General features: G+C 34.7%; 1 protein-coding gene across 1 annotated transcript in view; it reads left to right on the top strand.

Annotated features, from left to right (window-relative positions):
* AGMO (alkylglycerol monooxygenase) overlaps positions 1-23,581 on the top strand; it is a 196,456-nt gene that overhangs the window by 106,033 nt on the left and 66,842 nt on the right. Inside the window, exons 4-5 of the mRNA XM_047754393.1 lie at positions 7,441-7,544; positions 21,635-21,730. Coding sequence (XP_047610349.1) covers positions 7,441-7,544; positions 21,635-21,730 — 200 coding nt within the window. The remainder of the gene's footprint in view (positions 1-7,440; positions 7,545-21,634; positions 21,731-23,581) is intronic.

Genomic DNA, 23,581 nt, shown 5'->3' with positions numbered 1-23,581 from the left:
CCCATAGCCTGGGAACTTTCATATGCTATGGGTATGGTATATAGAAACTTCCATTTGAACATCTATTTTAAAAAAATATTACAGTTGTGATTGCTAGAAAGATTAGAGAGACAGTTTAATGTTTGTGACAATTTTAGAGATATCATTTGTTGCCTCCTTTAGAGAGATGAGTTAATATCTACATGTTGCCAAATGTCCAGATAAAAAGTGAAAGATTTGATCACTCCTTTAGTTGACTGGTTTCTATGATGCTGAACATCTGGACATATGCACAATGTGTTGAATAAAAATGGGGAGGTCCAGCCAACTTATCAATTTTATTCTCATTGATTTGACATTTTTAGTTAGACTTAGTAATTTATGTTTTGATATCAAATGGGCAAAAGACAGATTAAAAAAATAATAATAAAGAATAAGAATCTCTAGTCACTCACTGAATGAATTAGCAATATCATCAGTTTTATCATCACTTTGTTTTGCTGCTATAGGAAGTGAATGAAGTTGTGATGACTAAATTGATGATGTTGCTAATTCATTAAATGAGTAAAGAATATGAAAATAAATGAGGGTATTTTCATGGTTATTCACCATCTATTATATTTTCCATTTAGATCTGTGTTTGACAGTTTGAGTCTGTTACTAATTTTTTGATTGTGTAGTTCAGTTATGTTTTTGAAATCATTTATCAATCATGCTTTTCTCTTGGGTAGAGACAAAACAAATTCTTAAAGGATTCAGTTCTATCTGATATTTTCAAATTGAAAGTAACAATTGTTTTCATTCAAAAATTGATAACTATAGTGCTTTATAGAGTTAGATTTCTGTAAAAGGCAATAAATAGCTGCTCTAATTCAAGAGGTTTAGCACCATCATTTATTAATGTGTGTTGAGTTCCTTAATGTCCTTTACTTATTGGAAATATGTCATATTACTTATTGGAAATAAGTCCCAGATAATACTTGGACCCAGTCACCTCCATTTCTGAAGAAGAAGTAAAAATCCAAGATGGGAGTGCCTGTGTCAAATAAATCACTGAGAGAGAAAATTTTTAAAAAGCTTTTGGTCCTTTAAGGAAACTTTTTTCCCCTCTCCCTTTCAACTTCATTTTTATTGCTTATAAAATACAAATTTGAACTAAGTAACTTTACAAAATCTTTGCAGTTCTCATGTTCCATAGTCACCACAAAATATGCTTAATGTTCCATAAAGTGTTACTAACATGCCTTACTTGGTGCCAGACATCACTAGCATTTTGAAAATATGCCTGAACATTTTTTCCTTCATAACTTGAAGGTTTTCCAAATTATGAGGGAAGGTAACATCATCACCACCAGGCTGCCACATGACTTCCTGGCTTGTCCACTGCTGAAGATTAAATGACTATCATATAGCTGTGAAATTTCCTTATAGATCTGTGTCTATGTCTCAGATCAACCTAAAGAATTGTCTCTGTTTCATAGGTGGCAAGATAAAACACAAGAGACTTCTTGAGATATATTTTAGGTGTATAGTACATATAGACCCTGTTAGCCTCTAAATTACAAACTTTTTTGGCTTACATATTTCTCATCATTCTGAAAAATTTCTTTGAAACAATCTCTTCATTGTTATATACAATAAAAATATATTTTAATAAAACTCTCAGGTATACAAATTGAATTTCATCAAGAGTAAAACACAGTATTCTTCATAAGACCCTGTTAAAAAATAAAAGTCAAGCTTCAGAATAGGAGAAAATGCATAGAGAATGTATAAAGACATCTCAAAATTCAATAATAAGAAAATGACCCAATTAAACCAAGAGCACTAATTTTGAATACTTAGTTCAAAGAAGACACATAAATTTCAAATAAGCACACGGAGAGGCAATCATTCTTATTCACTATTACAGCAAAGCAAATTAAAATTTCAATGTGATAAAAATATTCTATTAGAATGCTATCAAGATAAATAAAAAATAAAATTAATAATGTCAAGTTCTGGAGAAGATATAGAGCAAATTTAAATCATATACTTCTAGTAGTAATACAAAAAGTCACAGTCATTTTGAAAAATGTTTTGACATTTTCTTGGGAACCTAATATAAACATTCCATCCAGCTCAATAATCTTGCTCCTGGTTATTTACCAAAGTGAAATGAAACTTATGTTCACATGAAAACTATAATGGAAAGATTATAGATGCTTTATAATTGCCAAACAGCAGAAATGTTCTTCAGTTACTGACGGGATCAAAATAAAACAAAACAAAACATAAACTGTGGAACATCCATGCAAATGGAATACTACTCAGCAAAAAAGTGAACAGACTACTGATAAACACAGCAAAATGGAGGAATCTGATTCATTATGCTAAATGAAAGAAATGAGACTCAAAAGGTAAATACTGTATAATTTATTTATATGGCATTATCAAAAAGGCAAAACCATAGAAAATAAACCAAATCAGTGAATGCTACAGACTGCAAATAAGATCAAGGGGGATTGACTACTGTATTCATTGTCTAGTGCTTTGTAACATATCCGTGGCTTATATCACAACTTCTGTGGGTCAGAAATCAGAGCACAGTTTAAATGAATGCTTCTGGCTTAAGTTCTTTCATGTGGTTGCAGTTAAGCTCTCTGCTGTCTACAGTCTTATCTGAAGACTCAACTAGAGAAAGATCTGCTTCCAAACTCACTTACGTGATTGTTGGAGGGATTCACTTTCTTGTGGAGTTTGGGTTGAGGAGCTTAGTTCTTTGTAAGCTGGTTAACCTGATGCCTCTCCTACTTCCCTGCCACATGTACTTCTCCAAAGGGCAGCTCACAACGTGGTAACTAACAGTCCTCAGAAGAAGCTTGTGAGCAAATAAGAGAAAATGCCCAAGACATAAGCTACACTCTTTTCCTTAGCTAATACCAGAAGTGACATCCCATCAGCTTTGCCATAATTATGTTTACTAGAAGGGAAGCATTAATCCAGCCCACACTCAAGGAGAGGGTTTATACAAGGGGCTGAATACCAGCAAGCAAGAACCACTGAGGACCATTTTAGAGGCTGCCTCCTGCTGGAAGCCCTCTGAAGCCCACTGATTCTTATTCCTCTCATACTAAAAACACACTCACCTCTCCCAGTGTCCCAAGAGCATCATCCCATTGTATTATCAATTCAAAATCCAGAATCTCATAATCTGAATCAAGAAGGCATGTTAGATTTGGTCTGTCTTAAACAAAGTGGAACAAGGAACTTTTGGGGGTGATTGAAATGGTTCAGTATCTTTTGGGGATGATTAAAACTGTTCCATATTCTGATTGTGATAGTAATTCCACAGTTGTATTTTTTTGGTAAAAACTCATGGAAATAAGTACCAAAAGGGGTAGATTTTAATGTAAGTTATATCATAATTTAAAAGTTAACAAACTCAATATAACATATACACAAACTCACATATTACATTAAATTTTGGCCAAACAAATTGAATGATTGGTCAATATATTAATAAAATATATTCAAAGAAACCTACATTTTGACACTTGGAAGTAGCATGATTATTTCTAATATGATTGAAAAGCCATAACAGTATACCATATGCTTATATAATCAATAATTTTCCTATAGAAAAAATTCATGAATAACAACTTTGTATTAATCTTTCATAGAAATAAGTTTATTGTGATAATTTCAATGTTCTCTCTTTAACATTTGTCTTTATTCTTTAGAGCAGACAACTCCTCAATTCAAGTATTAGGGAAGATGATCATATTTGTAAATGTATTAATAACTTTTCCACATTTTATTCACTAAAAACGTATTGGAATAATTTTCTATAAGAAGTACTTTATAATCCCCTTTTAAAATAATTTACTTCAAGTAAACTGAATATAGACTGTGAAAAAAAGTCCTGTATTTCTTCTTCTTTTCCTGAATTCTGAAAAGTGACAGAGGGAAGGCAGTAGGATCCAGTTACTGTACCCTGTTTATACAGCTGTACTTCATTGAATGAAGGCTTGTGTTACACACAGTTTGTGATAGGAAGTAAATGCTTTTAAAACAACTATAGAGACAGGTCTTTAACCTCCACCCTCATGGATTCTTTGTTCCACCATTTAGCTTCTGTGGATGATATAAGGAGGTAGTTCCAACACATATTATTATGCTCCAATTAAACCCCATATGCTTAACTCATCCCCTTTGAATTCAACATAGATAATAGTAAGATGAAATTTTTAAACAAATCCTGAAAGTTCCAACAAAATGGACAATGTTTTATTTGTAATGAATTTTATATGTGATAGATTCTGAAATGTTCAAAAATGAGTATGTGCCGCAAAAACAGAAATACAGATCACTGGAACAGGATAGGAAGTCCATAAATAAACCCAAGCACCTATGGTCAACTAATCTATGACAAAGGAGGCAAGAACATACAGTGAAGGAAAGACAACTTCTTTCTAATAGTGGTGCTGGGAAAACTGGACAGCTACATGTAAAAGAATGAGATCAGAACATTTTATAACACCATACACAAAAATAAATTTAAAATGGATTAAAGACCTAAGTGTAAGGGCAGATACTGTAAAACTCAATGAGGAACCCATAGACAGAACACTCTTTAGCATAAATCACAGCAATATCTTGTTTGAACCACATCCTAGAATAATGAAAAGAAAAACATGAATAAACCAATGGGACCTAATTAAACTCAAAACTGTAATGAGGTATCACCTCACACCAGTCAGAATGGCCATTATCAAAAAGTCTCCCAATAGTAATTGCTGGAGAGGGTATGGAGAAAAGGGAGCCCTCCTACACTGTTGGTAGGAATATAAATTGGTGCAACCACTGTGGAGAAGGATATGGGAGTTCCTTTAAGACAAAATATGGAATTATCATATGATCCATCAACCCCACTCATGGGCATCTATCTGGAGAAAACCATAATTTGAAAAGATACATGCACACCAATGTTCACTGTAGCATTATTTACTATAACCAAGACATGAAAATAACCTAAATGTCCATGGACAGAGGAATGGATAAAGAAGATGTGGAGTGTATATACAATATAATATTATTCTGCCATAAAAAGAATGGAATAATGCCATTAGCAGCAACATGGATGGACCTAGAGGTTATCCTACTGAGTGAAGTAAGTTCAGACAAAGACAAATATCTTATGATAGCACTTATATGTGAGCTCTAATAAAAATGATACAAAAGAATTTATTTATAAAATAGAAACACACAGATTTCAAAGTCATTCTTATGGTTACCATATGTGAACTGGTAGAGGAGAGAGAAGAACTGGGAGGGTGGGAATAACATATACACACTACTGTATAAAATAGGTGATTAACAAGAACCTACTCTACAGCACAGGAAAATCTACTCAGTAGTTTGTTATAACCTATATGGGCAAAAGAATGGATATATTTATATGCATGACTGATCCACTTTGCTATACACCTGAAACTAATATGACATTGCAAATCGACTATACTCCAAAAAAATTTTTTTTAAAAAATTGGTATGTTCTAGAGAGAAAATAGTGTTTAGATTACTTTAAATGTTCAATCTTATAAGACATTTTAAAAGATTTAGGAGATTCATCAAGTTTATTGCATCTTATTAAACTTCCACACATATGAACATATCAAGTACCTTGAGATTCTTTGTATATCTCATATTTATAGCTATATACTCTAGTTAATAAGTTGGAGATTTAGATTCCAGGTTTTTTCAAGGATTATACTTGGGATGTTAGAGGTCATTGTGATGAAATAGTTCTCATATGTGTAAGAATGGTTTCCCTAATTGCTTGGGTAGAAATACGGGGTCATTACCAGGAATGATTAAAATGTCAACCAATCGGGATCCAACTTAGATACAAGCTGATGGTGTGTGAAAATACTTGTCTCAGTTGAAAATACACTTTAATAGAAATGACTTCTGATAGGGCTGTCTATTTCTAATCCTGTTCATAATCTTATTCTTACAGAATTGTCTTTATTATGCCTCATTTGTTTACTAATGCTTTTGCAAGTTTGCTAACTCCCTATATAGGTTGTCTACAGAGCTTTCATTTCCTATTGAAATGAAAATTTTACCTAGGCTGACTATACCTATATATATTTATCTCCATATACTCATGCTTTTCATTTAAAAAAACTCTTAACAATATTATGCTAATAAGATGTATTTTAACAGTGAGTATATGTCAGCTGCATAGACCAAAAACTCAGTATCCTCATTCTTAGGGTCACTATTCAATTCCCACGCAAAGAATTGAATATAAGTTAGTTTAGAACCTGACCAGTATCCATGAGGATATGGTTTGATCCCTGGCCTCACTCAGTGGTTAAGGATCTGGCATTGCTGTGAGCTGTGTTGTAGGTCGCAGATGCAGCTCAGATTCTGCGTTGCTGTGGCTGTGGTGTAGGCCAGCAGCTGTAGCTCCGATTTGACCCCTAGCCTAGGAACTTACATGTGCCACGGGCATGACCTTAAAAAGACAAAAAAAAATTAATTTAGCTAACAACATACTTTCTTTTAATTAAATAGAATATATGGCATCTGATCTGTAATTCTGGTAGGTAATGAAAATGATGGCAGAATGAAAAATGTTGGCTTGTTTTCCCATATTCCTTATACTTAGGGAGTCATTATAGTGGCATATTTGCTATAGAAAAAAAAATAAACAATTATCCTTCAAATATGTATATACATAAGTTGCAAGGCAGTATGAGGCCAGTTTGCATAATGCTCAATGAAAAGTAAAAATTTACATTTTCTTTTCTCTTATGATAACAAACAGCAATTATGTGAGACTGTTTTGGTAAGGTATGAGAACTATGTGTAGCTATTTGTTATTAATGTATTTCTATATTTAAAACTGAAACCTTAAATCTTAGGGCCAAATATTATTCTGCTTTGTCTCTTAATCCAATAGATAGATTTTAAGATTTTTTTTAAAAAAAGCCATTAGGGAAGAATATTATGTGATATTTCATTTCAAAATTTATATACCAATTTCTTCCATCAGAGGATTCTTCTTCAATTAGGAATATATTATCACATACTGGAAAATCATCACTATCCATTTACAGTTTGTTTCAACATTACCAGTTAGCTTTTGTGATCTGTCATATTGTAATATGTTAGCAAAGTGTAAATTTTAGAAGTCACTTCGGTTTACTGGAAACAATTAATTATATCATAGATGTTATACACATTTATTGGCTATATTTCATTTTTTATTTGTTTGTAATTTATATCCTCTCTGCTTCCAAAAATTATTCGAGACAGCTTATATTATTTATAATTGTATTGGCTAGATTTTTCAGAGATGTTCCAGATTTTTCTTCCTTATTCAACAGAGCAGTGTACATAACTGAAATTGGAAGTTGCTTTTTTCTTATTCTAATGACTCATTTCAAATTATTATTATTTTTTTTGCAGAGGTTAATATTCTGTGGGCTGCACACCAAACACACCACAGTTCTGAAGACTATAACTTATCCACAGCACTGAGACAATCTGTCTTCCAAATATATACTTCCTGGGTAAGTTGTTAAATTGAATAAAATGTAATAATATAATTCATTTCTTAAAAGTCTCAGAGTTCCTACCGTGGCTCAGCAGTAATGAATCGGACTAGTATCCACAAGGATATGGGTTCAATCCCAGGCTCTGCTCAGTGGGTTGAGGATCTGTTGTTACCACGAGAGGTGGTGTAGGTTGCAGATGTGGCTAGGATCCTACTTTTCAGTGGCTGTGGTGCAGGCCGGCAGATATGGCTCTGATTCAACCCCTAGCCTGGGAACTTCCACATGCAGCAGGTGTGGCCCTAAAAAGCCACCAAAAAAAAAAAAGTCTCAACTGTTTCTCTTTCCTCTGAATAAACTAATAGATGGTGTTTCCTACTCAAATGCTTCTTCTCCTCTGTAAGGCCAGACGCTAAAATGTTTCTTTATCCTATATCAAGGCAGATACACATGAAACAGGTGGTGTTTTCCAATGATAGTCTTTTATTTGACCTTTAAACCTCAAAACTCCCTTGAGGTATATCAAGGTGAAAAAAGTAGCTATCTACTGTTAATTTACTCTCAATTAAGGGGAATGATGTCTAAACAACATACCTCACATATCTATGCAAAGACTTCATTAGAAACGTTAAAAAAATCATTTCCCATTTCTGCATGCCTTGGTAAAACCTACTTAAATCTTTAGCTTTTTATTTACTTGTTAGAGCAGTTAGTACAATGCTCAACAAAAAGTTTGACTGTAAAATGTTTTAACACAAGGAAATGACAAGACTGACGAATACCAATTGTCTCTGGTTCTAAGGTTCTTCTGATTCGCTGGGCAAACCTGATCCGCTTGGTATCAGACCTTATCTGTTCATGTACCTCTTTAGTTCTTCAATGAAGAACTTAGCTCCCCCAAATACTGTTGCTAAAATGCATGTTAAGCTACAAAGTCAGAGTTATCGATGTGTATGTGAATTCACCAATAGCTATTTATTAACTATAAATTATCATCTAATCTTTGTATATTTTTTAATAGTGTGCATGTACTTCTATTAGATACTATTTGTTGAATATTTTTACGTGCTGGGCAACCTTCTGAGACCTCTTTACATATTAATTTGTGTGATCTTGATGACAACTTCAAGGCACAGGTACTATTATAACTCTCATTTCAAAATGATGAAACAGAGTCCATAGTTCAGCCACAAAACTAGTGAAGGGAAGAGTAGAATTTGAACTCATTCAACTTGGCTGCAAAGATCTTAACCTCTACAGTAAATGCTCTTCTGTGTGCTTCCTAATGTTTTTCCCTTTTGTTATCTCATTTGATCCTCACAAATAAGCCCTGTGCTAAACTAGATTCAATATTACTATTATCAGGGAACTTAGATTAATGAGATTAATTGCATATCTAGTAAGTGACAAAGACTCATATTTAAAATCAGATGCCTTATAATCAATAGAAAAATATACTGGAATGCATTCTAAACCAAACAAGAATATAGACCATACAAACGTATAAATCAATGGTAGCACTAATATATTCCCTAAAATGGATATTAAAAGAAATCCACCCCTTCCCCCATAGCATACACCTATGTTACAATTTGTACTAATTTCCTAGGCCTGTCATGAACAAAGTATCACAAACTAGGTGGTTTAGAATGACAGAAATGTATTGTCTCACAGTTCTGGAGGCCAGAAATTTGAAATCAAAGTGTTGGTAGGGTCATGGTCCCACTGAAAACTCTAGGGAAGGAGCTGTTCTAGTCCTTTCTATGACGTTTTCTAATCTTTATTCCTCTAGGTTGTCTGTTCTTTATATGAGGGATCTCTTTGTATGAATTCAAATTTCTTTTCATTTTTTTAAAATATAGTCCTGTTGGATGAGGTAGGAGCCTACCCTATTCAAATATGACCACATTTTTTTTTAAAGTCATTTTTGGCCACCCTGTGGCACATGGAGCTCCTGGGCTTTGGAGCCACAGTTGTGATGTAAGCCGAAGCTGCCTAATTCCTAATTATGCTGGATTCCCAATCCACTGTGCTGGGCTGGGGATCAAACCTGCATCCCAGTGGCTCCCAAGATGCCGCCGATCCCATTTCCCCACAGTGGGAGCTCCTATTATGACCACATCTTAACTAATCACATCTGCCATGACCCTATTTCAAAATAAGGTTACAGTCTGAGGTATTAGGGAATAGGATTTCAACACATGAACTTTAGAGTAACATGATCTAATCCATAACATGAGCAATATGCATGGAAATGTCTATATATGTGTGAATATATGTGTGTGTGTGTGTGTATGTGTGTGTGTGTTTCCCCTCACCCTATGATCTTCTACAGCTTGTGCTGGAACTCTGAATGATTAAATGTAGAAGAAAACACAGCTTCCCACCTCACAACTGGTCTGGGAATCCACTTAATTGAGGGAAGAACAGGCCCTTGGAGGAAGGAATACTGTCCATCTTGCCTTCCTAAGAAATAGGTGCATAAATACAAACTTCTTTTATCCTGTACAAAATAGACTGAATATATGACTTATTAAAAACAGTAATGTCAAAAATATTTATTCTCTCCCAATTTATAAATTTCTGTTTGCATATGGATAAATCAGACCTCCAGTAGTTGCATTTTGGGGAAGAAAGTATCCAAGAAAAGATAGAGCTGTGTTTGAAGTTTCTCCAGGGAAATCAGTGTCATTAATTACTTTACTGTCTGATAATTTTCAAGGATAATCTTTATCTGAGCATCATAGATTTAAGAACTAGAAGAAATCTGGAGATAATATATTTAACTCATTTTTTTTTATCCTTTTAGGGTCACACCTGGGGCACATGGAAGTTCTCAGGCTAGTGGTTGAATCGGCGCTGTAGCTGCCAACCTATACCACAGCTCACAGCAACACTGGGTCTTTAACCCACTGAGTAAGACCAGGGATCAAACCTGCATCATCATGGATACTAGTCAGATTCGTTACCACTGAGCTACGATGGGAACTCCTTAGTCACCTATTTTTGAAGTTACAAAATGAATCTCGGAGGAGCCTGCTCCATCATACAGTATTGGACATTGTTGGTTGGATCTTGAGTCCAGATATCTGACTCTTCATTTATGGTGATCTTTATCCTTGTTTAGCATCTGTACTTTCCCCTATTAAGTCAAAGCATCCAGAGATACAGATTAGTGAAAATTAAGTGAAATCTAGGTTCACCCCTATTTATTGTCAGACTAAATTCCCTTCATAACCTAATGTTACATAGCCAAGGACACAGAAAATATGCTGGATAAGTAAATGAACATTGAGAATCTCTACAAGCATTTGGGGTGGAGATGGGGGGGTGTATGTGCAGTGTAAGAGATGAACGGTAGGGATTATAAATTAGCCTGGATTATTGGTTATCATTTGTAGGTCTGTTAGAAGATAACATAGATTTTTAAGGGTCTGTGATGTTTGCCAGTCTATGATAGGTCTTTCTAGATACTAAAATCAAAAGAGAGTTGTCAGGTTTCCTCATTTTCTTTAAGTCTTTTGTAAGACTGTTTTCGTTGACACATCTACAGTAAGGCATATAATTTGCTAGTTACTTAGATAAGTGTATCTTAGAGCAAATAATAAATGGGTCATGTCTTTGAAGATAAAATGGATTTGTGAAATGAAAACATTAAGCTCAGGGTACTTTTCTTTGATATTACTATAAAAATTATGGCGTGATGATAATTCAATGTTCAAGAATTTCCAACCGTACCCTTTTTTTTTTTTTTTTTGTCTCTTTAGGGCCACACCTGCGGCATATGGAGACTCCCAAGCTAGGGGTCTTATCAGAGCTTTAGCACCAGCCTATGCCACAGCCACAGCAATGCCAGATCTGAACCACATCTGCGACCTACACCACAGCTCTTGGCAATGCTGGACCCTTAACCCATTGAGCAAGGCCAGGGATCGAACCCGCAACCTCATGGTTCCTCTTCGGATTCGTTTCTACTGCACCACGTTGGGAACATCCCCTTTGGATTTTTTGTTCAGTTTTAGATTTAACATTATTCATCCCTAAAATCTGCAATTAATGGAGTGCCTTATTTTCCCCAAATTATTACTTTTTTAATTAAAATGTAGTTGATTTTATGTTACAAATATACAACATAGTGATTCAAAATTTTTGAAGGTTATGCTCCATTTAGAGTCATTATAAAATGTTGGCTATATTCTCTGTGTTGTGCAATATATTCTTACAGTTTATTTTATACATAATAGTTTGTACCTCTTCTTATCTCTTTTGGGAGTGCATTTTAAAGCGAGCCTTATTACCACGTACTGAAATAGATGGTTTTGTATGCTATTTCAGTCATTACTACACATCTTTATTAATATAATGCCTTAAACATGATAGTCTCTTCACATGGTAAATAATAAAATGTGTCTAGACCTATGAATATTATGTGGTATACAACAGCATCAGGATTAAATGTCATTTTCTTCCAGTTTTATAAATAAATCATCTGAATTCTACAGCTTTATACAAAATGCAGTTATAGAAGTTCTTAAAAAAGAAATAAATAAAATAATTGGCTAAGACAAAGGGTTTTAGGAGCCAATTTGAAAGTGTTCCCAATGACCAAAATCTGGAACAATTTGAAGAACAAAATATATAACCAAGTACGAAGTTATAATCCAAAGTATAAAATAAATATTTTCAAAAACATTCCATACTGACATAGATAAATGATTGGATATATAAATAAATAGAACAAATAAATGGAAAACAAATTCCCCTGAAAAATTCATATGTAGATACTGCCCCTTTCTAGTAAATGGAGATTAAAGCCTCCATTACCCTCGCCCTTTGAGTGTGGACTCTACTTAGTAACTCCTTTACAAAGAAAAGAGTTTGGTAAAGGGACAAATGTGGGGGTGGAGGAGGAAGTTTAACTTTAGGGTGAATAAAATTGCCAAGCACAATCTCAGATCAAAGTTAACATCCTCAGTGATGTCTTATTGGCAGCAGGTACTTTTTGATAAGACGTGACAAAAGAAATATGCTGTGGATAGAATGTACCTTATCATAAGATATATGAGAATGGCCCTTCACCCCTGTGGTCTTTGTCACCAAAACCTATACCCCAGTCTAACCATAAAAAAAGACACCTCATATCCAAATTGAGGGATATTCTACAAAATACCTAGCCAGTACCTGGAAGTGTAAAGTTAGAATGCCTGAGAAACTGCCATAGATCAGAGGAGACTATAAGATAGAAAGACTAAATATAATGTTCCATCGTCAGTGGATCCTAAGGCAAAAAAAGAACATTAAGGGGGGATAAAACAGAAGCAGTGGAATCTAAATAAGGTATGGAATTTAGTTAAAAGTAATGTACCAGTTGTCAGTTCCTTAGCTGTTTCAATGCAGTTTAGAAATATGTTAACCATAGAGATTTGGAGGAGGGTATCCAATAATTCCCATGCTATCTTTGCAACTCTTCTGCAAGTATAAAACTATTATAAAAAAATTGTTCATTAAAAGAACTATTGGTACCTATTGGTTCATATTTTCAAACTTAGAGTCACTATACATGATATACCAACATATCCTTCTAGGGAAACAGCAGCAGCAATAATTTAGAACTAGCCATTAGCAATAGACACTGATTCCTGGGACCAGCTAGAGTGTCATAAAGATGATTTAGCCATGTCATTTTAAATTGGCTATTGTTCTAAAGCAACTGTATTTGCATTCTTCATCCTTCAATCCTTCACCATTGTCACCTTTCCAAAATGCCAGCTCTAAACAAGGTAAATGCCTCTGTCGCTCAGAAAAAGGAATCTCATAGAGTCCTTAACAGATGCAGACCTAGTCTAAACCTGACCCAACTTCTCTTTCCAATCTCATCTTCCACCCTCTCCTATTGTCAACCCATCTCCAGTTAAACAAATAATTTTCAATGCTCTAAATCTACCATACATCATGCCTTGATACTTTACTGAACATGCAGTTATTTCTGCCTGAAAAGTTACTTCTGCTATACCTCTGATTGCTATATACTTCATTTTTCTCTTACAGACACCTTCCTGACTTTCCCCAGTTTACTTTTTTTCTGCCTCACAAAGCCTTGCACATCTCTATTACAGTACTTATTATTTGCATTGTTGCCTTTCACACTGACAAGTAAACTATGAAGGAAATGAATATACCTCTGTTTTTTCCCTGTTATATACTTACATGTATAAAGTGCTTGATGTAGTTAGTGCTTAATAAATGCACATAACATGAATGAATGAAATAAAAAAAGTTTTATACTAGTCAAAATAAATGTGTCAAAGATAATATTTTTCTACATTAACAGAATAAATCTGTCATTCATTTTAATGTTTGTGATCTTATAGAGCCTCAAAAAATTAGAGCATAAGGTGATTAACTTATTCACCTTTTGGAATAAAATGTGTTTTTACATATTTGCATAATCTCTGATGCTGTTGAATGGGAAATAGTAAGCTATCTACATTTCAACAAGCTGAGTATTTTTCTTAAAAGCATAGTAAAAAAATAGATACCCTTAGTTTAAATCAATGGGTTGAGTAATTATTTTTTAGCTCTCTAGTATTTCTCAAACATTAAAATTTTGTTTCTGGATCAGGATTATCAATATTATAAGAATTAGTAAAATATATTTAGAGCATATTAGCAATCTAAAAAGAGGTAAATTTTAACCAACATCAAAGAAAACATAGTTATAATACCAATTTGTGAAAATCTTTATATCTGCAATTCTTTTGCAAGTATAAAACCATTATTTTTGAGAATAATAATTTAGAAATATATACTAATTTCATTTAGGAAACAGCAGAGAACTATTCATAGGAAAGAAGTCTGGTCCCAGCCGTAGCTGTTATTAACCAACTATGCTACCCTGAACCAATCAACTAATATTTGAATTTAAGTGATTTTGTACATGAAACTGAGCAATTAATATTTGGTCAGCCTTCTCATACTGTTATTTTGAAGACTGCCTTAAATAATGAGTGTGTGAATTCTTTGAACTATATCAAGTATGATTCACATGTATAATATTGTTTTTATATTACACATAAAACTGCAAAAGAACTTTTAGTGAAATCTTAGATCTTTTTATTACAATGTACTCCCTGCCAAACTACATAAGCAAAGACTATATTTTTCAGTATGTGGGAGTTGGATTTACATAAAGATAAATGTGAACAAATAAAGATGCAAAAACTAACAACTTTGATGTAATGCAGTCAAATGCACTGGGGATAAAATTCTCATAACTCTTATGTCAGGAAGAAAAGCATACCTTGAGCCCCCCATGAAGTATAAAAGAAAACCTCTCAGGATCTGGACTCAGACCTCCAAAGCATCCCTTCATCACCCTCAACTTCCATTCACAGCAGCTAATAAGACACAGTTTATTAACTTAAATAAGTGAAACCCTTTGCCAGTTTGCGTCTTGACCAGTTTCATATCCCCAATTGCAGCATAGATCAGCAAAATAGAACTATTCTGCCACTTACCAAGTCATTTTGAAATTTGATAAAAAATAAAATTATTCTCTGATTTTTATGTTTTTCTTTAGAGAAATCTGATAGTCATTTGTAATCCTTATAATGAAGGATAAATAATGGAAATAATAGTGAAGAGCTCTCCATAAAACTGCATTATCTTATTGGCACTTAAAAAAATGTACAAGTGGTGGGAATTCCCCTTGTGGCACAGCAGAAACGAATCCCACTAGTATTCGTGAGAACACAGGTTCAATCCCTGGCCTGGGCTTGGTGGGTCAAGGTTCCGGCCAGTAAGCTGTGGTGTAGGTAGCAGACAACCTTGGATCTGGAGTTGCTATGGCTGTGGTGTAGGCTGGAATCTCTAGCTCCCATTCAATGCCTAGCCTGGGAACTTCCATATGCTTCCGGTTTTTATTAAAAAAATAATGTACAAGTAGCTAAATTATTCAACTCTCTTTATATGTTACTGTTCTTGTTTTGAAAAGTGCATCCACTCGTTTCTTTTCCATGTACACTTTTGAATGGCAGAGGTCTTTATGGCAGCAGAGGTTGGGTATATGAAGAAAATTAAGACATGAACTTCTGTTCTTAAGCTGATTGTTTTCCTTGGAGAGATTCAAGTAGTTTATTGTAATATAAACTGTTAAGGATTTAGAGAGAGATGTCTGCTCTGGGAACCATGGAGGGTCAAGGGAAGCATCACAGAAGAATCAAGGCTTGAGCCCAACCTGTGAGAAGAATAAAATTTTGCCATGAATTTGGTTGTAAATGGAACATGGTGTAGAAGAAGCTAGGAAAACACAAAATTATGAACAAATATGATACATTTAGAGAATGGCAAGTAAAATGTATGGTATGTGTATTATTTTCTCAGGACTGTTCTAACAAAGTACCAAAAACTCTGTGGCTTAGAACAACCAAAGTGCATTGTCTCACAGTTGTGAAGGCTAGAAATTTAAAGTCAAGATATGGGGGGCTGGGGGCTTGGTTCCTTCTGAGAGCTGTGAGGAAGAATCAGTTCCACAGCTTCCGGTAGTTTTTTGGTGTTCCTTGTATTGTAGATGTGCCACCGTGATCTCTGCCTTCATCTTCGCATGGAATTCTTCCTGTGTTCATGTCTATCACTGTGTCCCTTTTTAGAGGACTTAATCCAACCCATCACAGTATGAGTATGGCTGGAGTATAGGATGTTTAAGAAGGTGGAATAGGGAATAGGGGAAATGGATAGGAGCACAGAAATGGGAACAGAAATGTGGGCCTAGGATTTTTAAAGGTAAACACTTTCTGAGCAGAAACACAAGCACTTATTCCAGACATAGCAATTTAAGTAGATGTGTTTTAAGGATAGAGATCAGTACTCTACTTGCATTCTGAGGAGTTGGTTCTATGTCATCGCTAATCACAGACTTAAGAAATTATTTAATACTTAGTTTCTCAATTCTCAAGGAAAAATTCTTTAAAGTAATGTAAAAATTAGAGTTCCTGTCATGGCACAGAAGAAACGAATCCAACTAGGAACCATGAGGTTGAGGGTTTGATCCCTGGCCTTGCTCAGTGGGTTAAGAATCTGGCGTTGCCATGAGCTGTGGTGTAGGTTGCAGATGTGGCTGAGATCTGGCATTGCTGTGGTTGTGGCGTAGGCCAGCAGCTGCAGCTCTGATTGGACCCCTAGCCTGGGAACCTCCATGTGCCCTCGGTGCAGCCTGAAAAAGACAAAAAGACAAAAAAAAAAGGTAATGTAAAAATTAACAACAATCATAGAACTACAGACCTAAGTCAAGTAAACTACTTTATTAAAATAAAAGAGACATCAATCTGGAGCTCAAAAGATTTTTCCAAGTAATTAAGCACTTGAACTTCAACTGTTTTGTTTAGCAGCTTACTCATGAAGAGCTCTCCCCTCCCAACCACTGCTTTTTCTCCCAATTTCTCATCCCTCAAGTCTTTCCTACATCACCCAATCTAAGTTGCTTAATGCCCATGATTCTGGTAAACACAGGCTGCCTCTGTCACATCTGCCCTACATCCCCAAGCCTTGCTTGCATCCAGTCACCCACCTACTTTACTCCCACACCCAGCTTGCTGAGCACCATGGGTGTCCTCCAGCACCAGCTGGGCAGTTTGGTGATCCCCCCCCCATCCCCAACACGTATGGCTTCCAGACACAGATGAGTTCTCAGTGCTGCTCACCCAGCCATAAACATGAGCTTTTCATGAGAGAAGCCTTTCTAGAATTCCACAGTCTCCTCAGGGTCTCCTCTCCATGGCTGCTGTATTTTGTCAGCCAATAAATGAATTTAAAACTTCTCAGAGAAACAAGACTGTTTCTGGTTTTCCCTCTCTCTACTTCTGCCCAGATATTTTCATTAAGGTTTGTGAATTCATAAGCATGCATACACTCTTCCTTCTGGTTCTATAGAAATGTTTTCCTCTCTTCAGCAGGTCTAATCCTTAGATTGCTGACATTGCTCCTGCTCTGTTCCTCTCTTGGACCTTGTTCTGTCATCGACTCTTGGCATTTATCCCTCTTCCTCTCAACTGGCTCCTTCTGAAGACACCATAAATGCATTCATGTGTCTCACATTAACACACACATATTCACAATCTCCTCCCTCATCCATATATTCTATTCAAGAAATACGTCCAGCTCTCTCCGTTTTTCTCAGGGAAAGAGAAGTCAGTCAAATCAACCTTTATTTCATAACCTCCTTTGAATGATTGTTAAATGTACTGAAGCTTGGATTCCAGGTCTCCTGCTCCACTGGTTGATAGCTGCAAATCCAGTGTTATTTTTTAGTTCAGTTGCAATTTTCAGAACATATTTGCTTACTCAGAAGCTTTCTTGGGATATTCCTCAAGGCCTTCAACATGATATCCCCTAAGTTGAACTTTACAGACCTAGTCTTCCTCCTATTCACAATCTTGGGGTACAACATCACCTTACACATGAGCCCGAAATCTGGGTGTCTTCTGATTCTCCTCTGTTTCTCTTATCTCCTATTTTATTTATTTATTTATTTATTTATTTATTTATTTATTTATTTATTTATTTATTGTCTTTTTGTTGTTGTTGTTGCTATTTCTTGGGCCGCTCCCGAGGCATATGGAGGTTCCCAGGCTAGGGGTTGAATCGGAGCTGTAGCCACCGGCCTACGCCAGAGCCACAGCAACGCGGGATTCGAGCCGCGTCTGCAACCTACACCACAGCTCACGGCAACGCCGGATCGTTAACCCAGTGAGCAAGGGCAGGGACCGAACCCGCAACCTCATGGTTCCTAGTCGGATTCATTAACCACTGCGCCACGACGGGAACTCCTTATCTCCTATTTTAAATAGTTACCAGATCCTTAGATCTCTTGTGTACTTTATGCCTCTCCATCCCTATGGCTACTACTGTGGTTAAATTTGCATGGCTTTTCACTGGGCTGCAAATATAGGATTTCAACCCATTTTCATATTTCTTACAAGCTTAAAAGGAAAAAAAAAAAAAGGTACATGATAATTACTCCCTCCTGGCCTGGGAAAAATCCAGTCCTCTTAGAAGGCATTAAAAAACTCCCTCTCTCATTTGACCATTGCTAAAGTTATGTTTTTTTTTTTTTTTTTTGCTTGTCTGTGGTGAGTCACAAAAGAAAGCTGTACATTGTTTCTTTAGAAAATCGCACATTTCCCCATGCACACAAGCTCAGTTTATTTTAGTCATTTAAGGGGGTTCAAAGACTCTTTGAGATCTATTCATGAATTACATGGTTCAAACTGACCTCTTACCACCTTCTCCAACACCTTTGGCAATGGCAGAATAGAGTTCCTCCTACACATCATGTTATTTCTTGTTTTATGATACTTCTTCACACAATCCCTTTCTGCCTCATTTACTTGATGAATAGAATAAAACCCACTCATCTCCTCTCCATTAGCCCAAGGATACCTCTAGACCTATCCTCATTCTCTCCTCACACATACAGGGCTGCATTATTTCTCTCCTTTATTACCCTATTATATATGACTTTTTAGCAAGAGATAATAAAATACCCTAAGGTAGACAGTGTTATTTACAGCTAAAAAGTTTTGGCATCAGAATAACATAGATTTGAAGGCATGACAGAGATGGAATATATTTGGTAAGCTATAATATCCTCGGGCCCAGGTATGGAGAGTTTGAGTTTGAAAAAGAAGAAATTTCTTCTGACAAATTAGTAGCATCTGAGGTTTTATGACAGAAATGACATTCAAACTGGTTTCAATTGGTTACAACTGGTTGCACATTTTTTATTGTTTTTGATATTAAGCTGCATAAGCTGTATATTTTGGAAATTAAGCCTTTGTTGGTTATACTGTTTGTGAATATTTTCTCTTGTTCTGTGGGTTGTTTTTTCATTTTGTTTATGGTTTCCTTTGCTGTGCAAGAGCTTTTATGTTTAATTAGATCCAATTTGTTTATTTTTGCTTTTGTTTCTGTTATCATAGGAGAGATTTAGAAAATATTCCTGCAATTTATGTCAAAGGGAGTTCTGCCTATATTTTCCTGTAGGAGTTTTATAGTATCTGGTCTTACATTTAGGTCTTTAATCCATTTTGAGTTTAGTTTTGAATATGATGTTAGAGAATGTTCTAATTTTATTCTTTTACATGTAGCTGTCCAGTTTACCCAGCACCACTGTCTTTTCTCTGTCATATATTCTTGTTTCCTTTGTTTTAAATGAATTGACCATAGATATGTGGGTTTATTTCTGGATTTTTTTTCTCCTGTTCCATTGATCTATGTGTATGTTTTTGTGTCAGTACCATATACTATTTTGATGACTGTAGATTTGTAGCATAGTCTGAAGTCAGGGAGCCTGATTTTTCCAGCTCCTTTCTTCTTTCTTAAAATTGTTTTGGCTACTTGGGGTCCTTTGTGTTTCCATACATATTTAAAATAATTTTGTTCCAGTTATGTGAAAAATTAAATTGGTAATTTGATAGAGATTGCATTGAATCTGTAGACTACCTTGAGTAGTGTGGTCACTTTAACAACATTGATTCATCCAACCCAAGAACATGCTACATTAACTGTGTTTTTAGGAAATCTAATCTTATGGGAAATTCCCTAAGAAAGTTTTCTATGGGCTAATAGGCTTTAGTTTGTACCAGCATGATAAAGTCTCTGAAAAGTTTTATGGTAAAGAAATTTCACTGCCTAACTCACTTCTTCACAATTTATTTGACAACAGAATTCCTTTTCCATGATAGCTGTTATTCAAAGGACTATTCCTTCACACTTAGAGGAATTATGTTAACTGTAAATATTCTCCTCATACATACTAAAACTCAAATCATACTATGAAAGAACTTTTGGAACCAAGGGGATGGCTACATTTCAGGTGGTTTTCTCCACCATTCATTTGGAGAAACTGGAGCCTATAGAAGTTTAACAAATTTGTGGATATTACAGAGCAATTCTGTAGTGGAACCAAGGCTTAAAAGGCAATGTCTTGAATAAGAGCCTAGTACTTTTTTTGCTCACTAATCTAATGCATTCTTTAATGATGCATTTATAAATAGTGAAACTGATTCTATTGTAATGACAGTTGAGATTTTTCAAGACTTAAGGTTGAAAACAAAAACTAGAAGTATTTATGTAAATGTTGATTTCAATGTATCATCATTACTAAATATTGTTGAAGTGATATTTGACCTAATTGAGGAAACAAAAGCTTTAAAATAATTCAGAAATAAATTGTAATATCCTGAAAAAAATTTTAAAAATATATTTTGGAAATATTAACTTTATAAAACCCAAAATGTAAAGTAGAACATGGACTCTTTTACCTCCTTTTTGGTTGTTTAGTTTTTCATTTAATAAAATGTTTTCTTACAACATGAAACCACTCTTGGGGATCAAAGTCATTGGGAGAACACAGCAGATTGTGCTTATTAGTTGATTCTAACCAGTTCTGTGGTTTAGGCATAAGTTGTTTTTCCAAGGCAGAGGCATTTCTGTTAGGAAATAGGGACTTCCAAAATTGGTTTCTACTATGCACAATATCTTAGCCCCTTCCTGAAAAACTTTGGAAAAATTAGGAGACATTGTCAGCCACAAAAAAATAAAATGAAATTTAATGAGGAAAGTGTATTATATCCTCTTCTCATACGGAGTTACTTTCTTTTATTATAATTTCATTTTATTACAAAGAATGCCATAATAACATAGTGTTTGGGAGCTGTCAAGCTATAAAGGCACATGCTCCTGTATTTCCTTTACTTTAAGAAAATGATGTTTTGTGTATATTAAAAAAACCTCTTTACTTTCAGGAAATATGATCCGCCTTTTCAAGATTAAAGAAATAACATAACACGTATGCTACTTTAACTAGACAATATTAAATGTGAAATAAAAGTCCAATGCATTTAGCTCCAACATGACTGTAACTTCATTATCATGTGGCAAATGACTGGCACAAAGTCAAAGTTGGAAATAAAATATATAGAATAAGATATATTTGCTAAAGAATAAGGCATATTTACTGAGGTGTATACTCAGAATGTTGAACCATTAGTAATAGTATATATTACGTTGAGAAGTGATATGTGCAAATTTAAAATGTTTTAATCTTTCAGATATTCTACTCTCCCTTAGCCCTCTTCATACCACCCTCGGTATATGCTGTTCATCTTCAGTTCAATCTCCTCTACCAGTTTTGGATCCACACAAAGGTAATTATTTTTTCTTAAGTTTTATACCTAAATAGCCTAAAGCAATGTCCTGGAAATCCACTAGCAGCTGATTTATTGTGTAAGAAAAATCTTTGTCTGCCTTTTTTAAGGAGAAACATCTGTTCATTTTTATTCCTTTTTACTGAATATATATTGCAAAGTTTATAAGAAGCAATGAGGCCAGTTGGTCTCAATTAAATAAAACAATTTTTGAGCTATTAAGTACCAAAACATTTTAATACTATATTTAATACAGTATCTTTCTATATTACAGTTTATTAAATATTGTTCACTGAAATATGTCGAAATTCATTTCAATTTAGAGACGTAAGTGTATATATATATATGTTATGTATTTGTAAATATATATTAATGTATGCATTTAATATTATTGTTTATAATTATTTATATTTATAATATAATTATTACACAATGAACAATATTTAAATATACATAAAATACATAATACTTATTTTCTAAATGCATATATATATATGTGTATATATATATATGTATATGGATCACTCTGTGGAAACTCCTTAAAAACTCCTTGAAAATCGTTTAATGCTTAAAGAAGTTATCAAAATATTTTTTGATTGGAAAACTTGCTCTAATTTTAAAGTTTAGGTTTTACTTAAAAAATGCTCAACATTTTGTTAAGTTTTTCTTTCCCCCACAGAAAAGTGGAAAAATATAATTTCTTGGGTCTTCTGTGTTATCTCAAATTGTCAGACTTGAATGTTTGCAGCTAGATCATTAAGCAACTGATTGTTTTATGAACTATCGCACTGATCTGGTTGTTAAATACCAAAAATCACAGACCCAGAAAAATTCTTACTTATACACATGAGAACCCTTTCAAGCATTTGGTATTTATTGGAAGTCTTTTGAAGTTCTAGAGGAAACATGCTGACAGGTGTTGCAACTGGTTGAACAATACCACAAATCACAGCTGCAATAGATGCCAGAGCTTGATACAGCAAAGTGCATTATTCCGTTAATCTGCAGTATTTCATGCTACTGATTTACTTGGAATAGAGACTGTTACCATGACTTTGGACATACGTGGCATTATTTGAAGATCCGTCATGAAATAGTATTGCATTTTATGGTAGTTGACATACATCAAACAGTCAATACTACAACTTCTGAAAGAGTTGTTGAGGCCATTTCTGACTCTAGAGGTCAAAGACCAAATTTGTTTAAATCAGTGGAGGGAAGCTTTCTGATGATTTACATGGAGAGGTTAAAGGAGAATTACATTTTTATAGCAACTCTGCTCCAGGTCATGACATGTGTTGGGTCCAGTATTAGTCTGGATATAGAACAATGGTGCCAAAGTAACTTCCTCCTTTTCCTGTGGCCCTTCAAGAAGTCCATGAGCCAGGGCTTGAGTTCTGTCTAGGGAAATGGCGAATGGAAGAAAGCCAGTGGTCAGACATTTCTTTTAAGCTCACAACCTCCATGTGGATTCATTTTAAACTTAAAAGCAATTCATTAAGCCTCTTGCTTGTCTTGTACTTTATACTTTTGCAAGTACTGTGTATAGTTACTGGCATTGAGCTGCACAGAACATACCTTCTGAAATTAAGGTTTTATTCTTGGAATTTTAAATTATATCATCAGCTGTGAGTACGTGTCTAAGAATTTTTGCAGCCATACTTAAATACATTCATTATTATAGGTAGCATACTACCATTTGTTTACTAATAGCAGAACCATTCAGGAAGTACAGCCAAGAGATTTGTAGTAGCAGCTGCTTCTGGAGAGAGGCGTAATTGATACAGAGAACAGGAGTGAGGAGAAGACAATCTGTTTTTTTTTTTTTAAGGGCTGCATACATGGTGTATG

This window comes from Phacochoerus africanus, chromosome 11, assembly GCF_016906955.1.
Source record: "Phacochoerus africanus isolate WHEZ1 chromosome 11, ROS_Pafr_v1, whole genome shotgun sequence".
NCBI lineage: Eukaryota > Metazoa > Chordata > Mammalia > Artiodactyla > Suidae > Phacochoerus > Phacochoerus africanus.
Note: the sequence above shows the minus strand (reverse complement) of the source record. Positions and strands in the feature narration are given on the sequence as shown.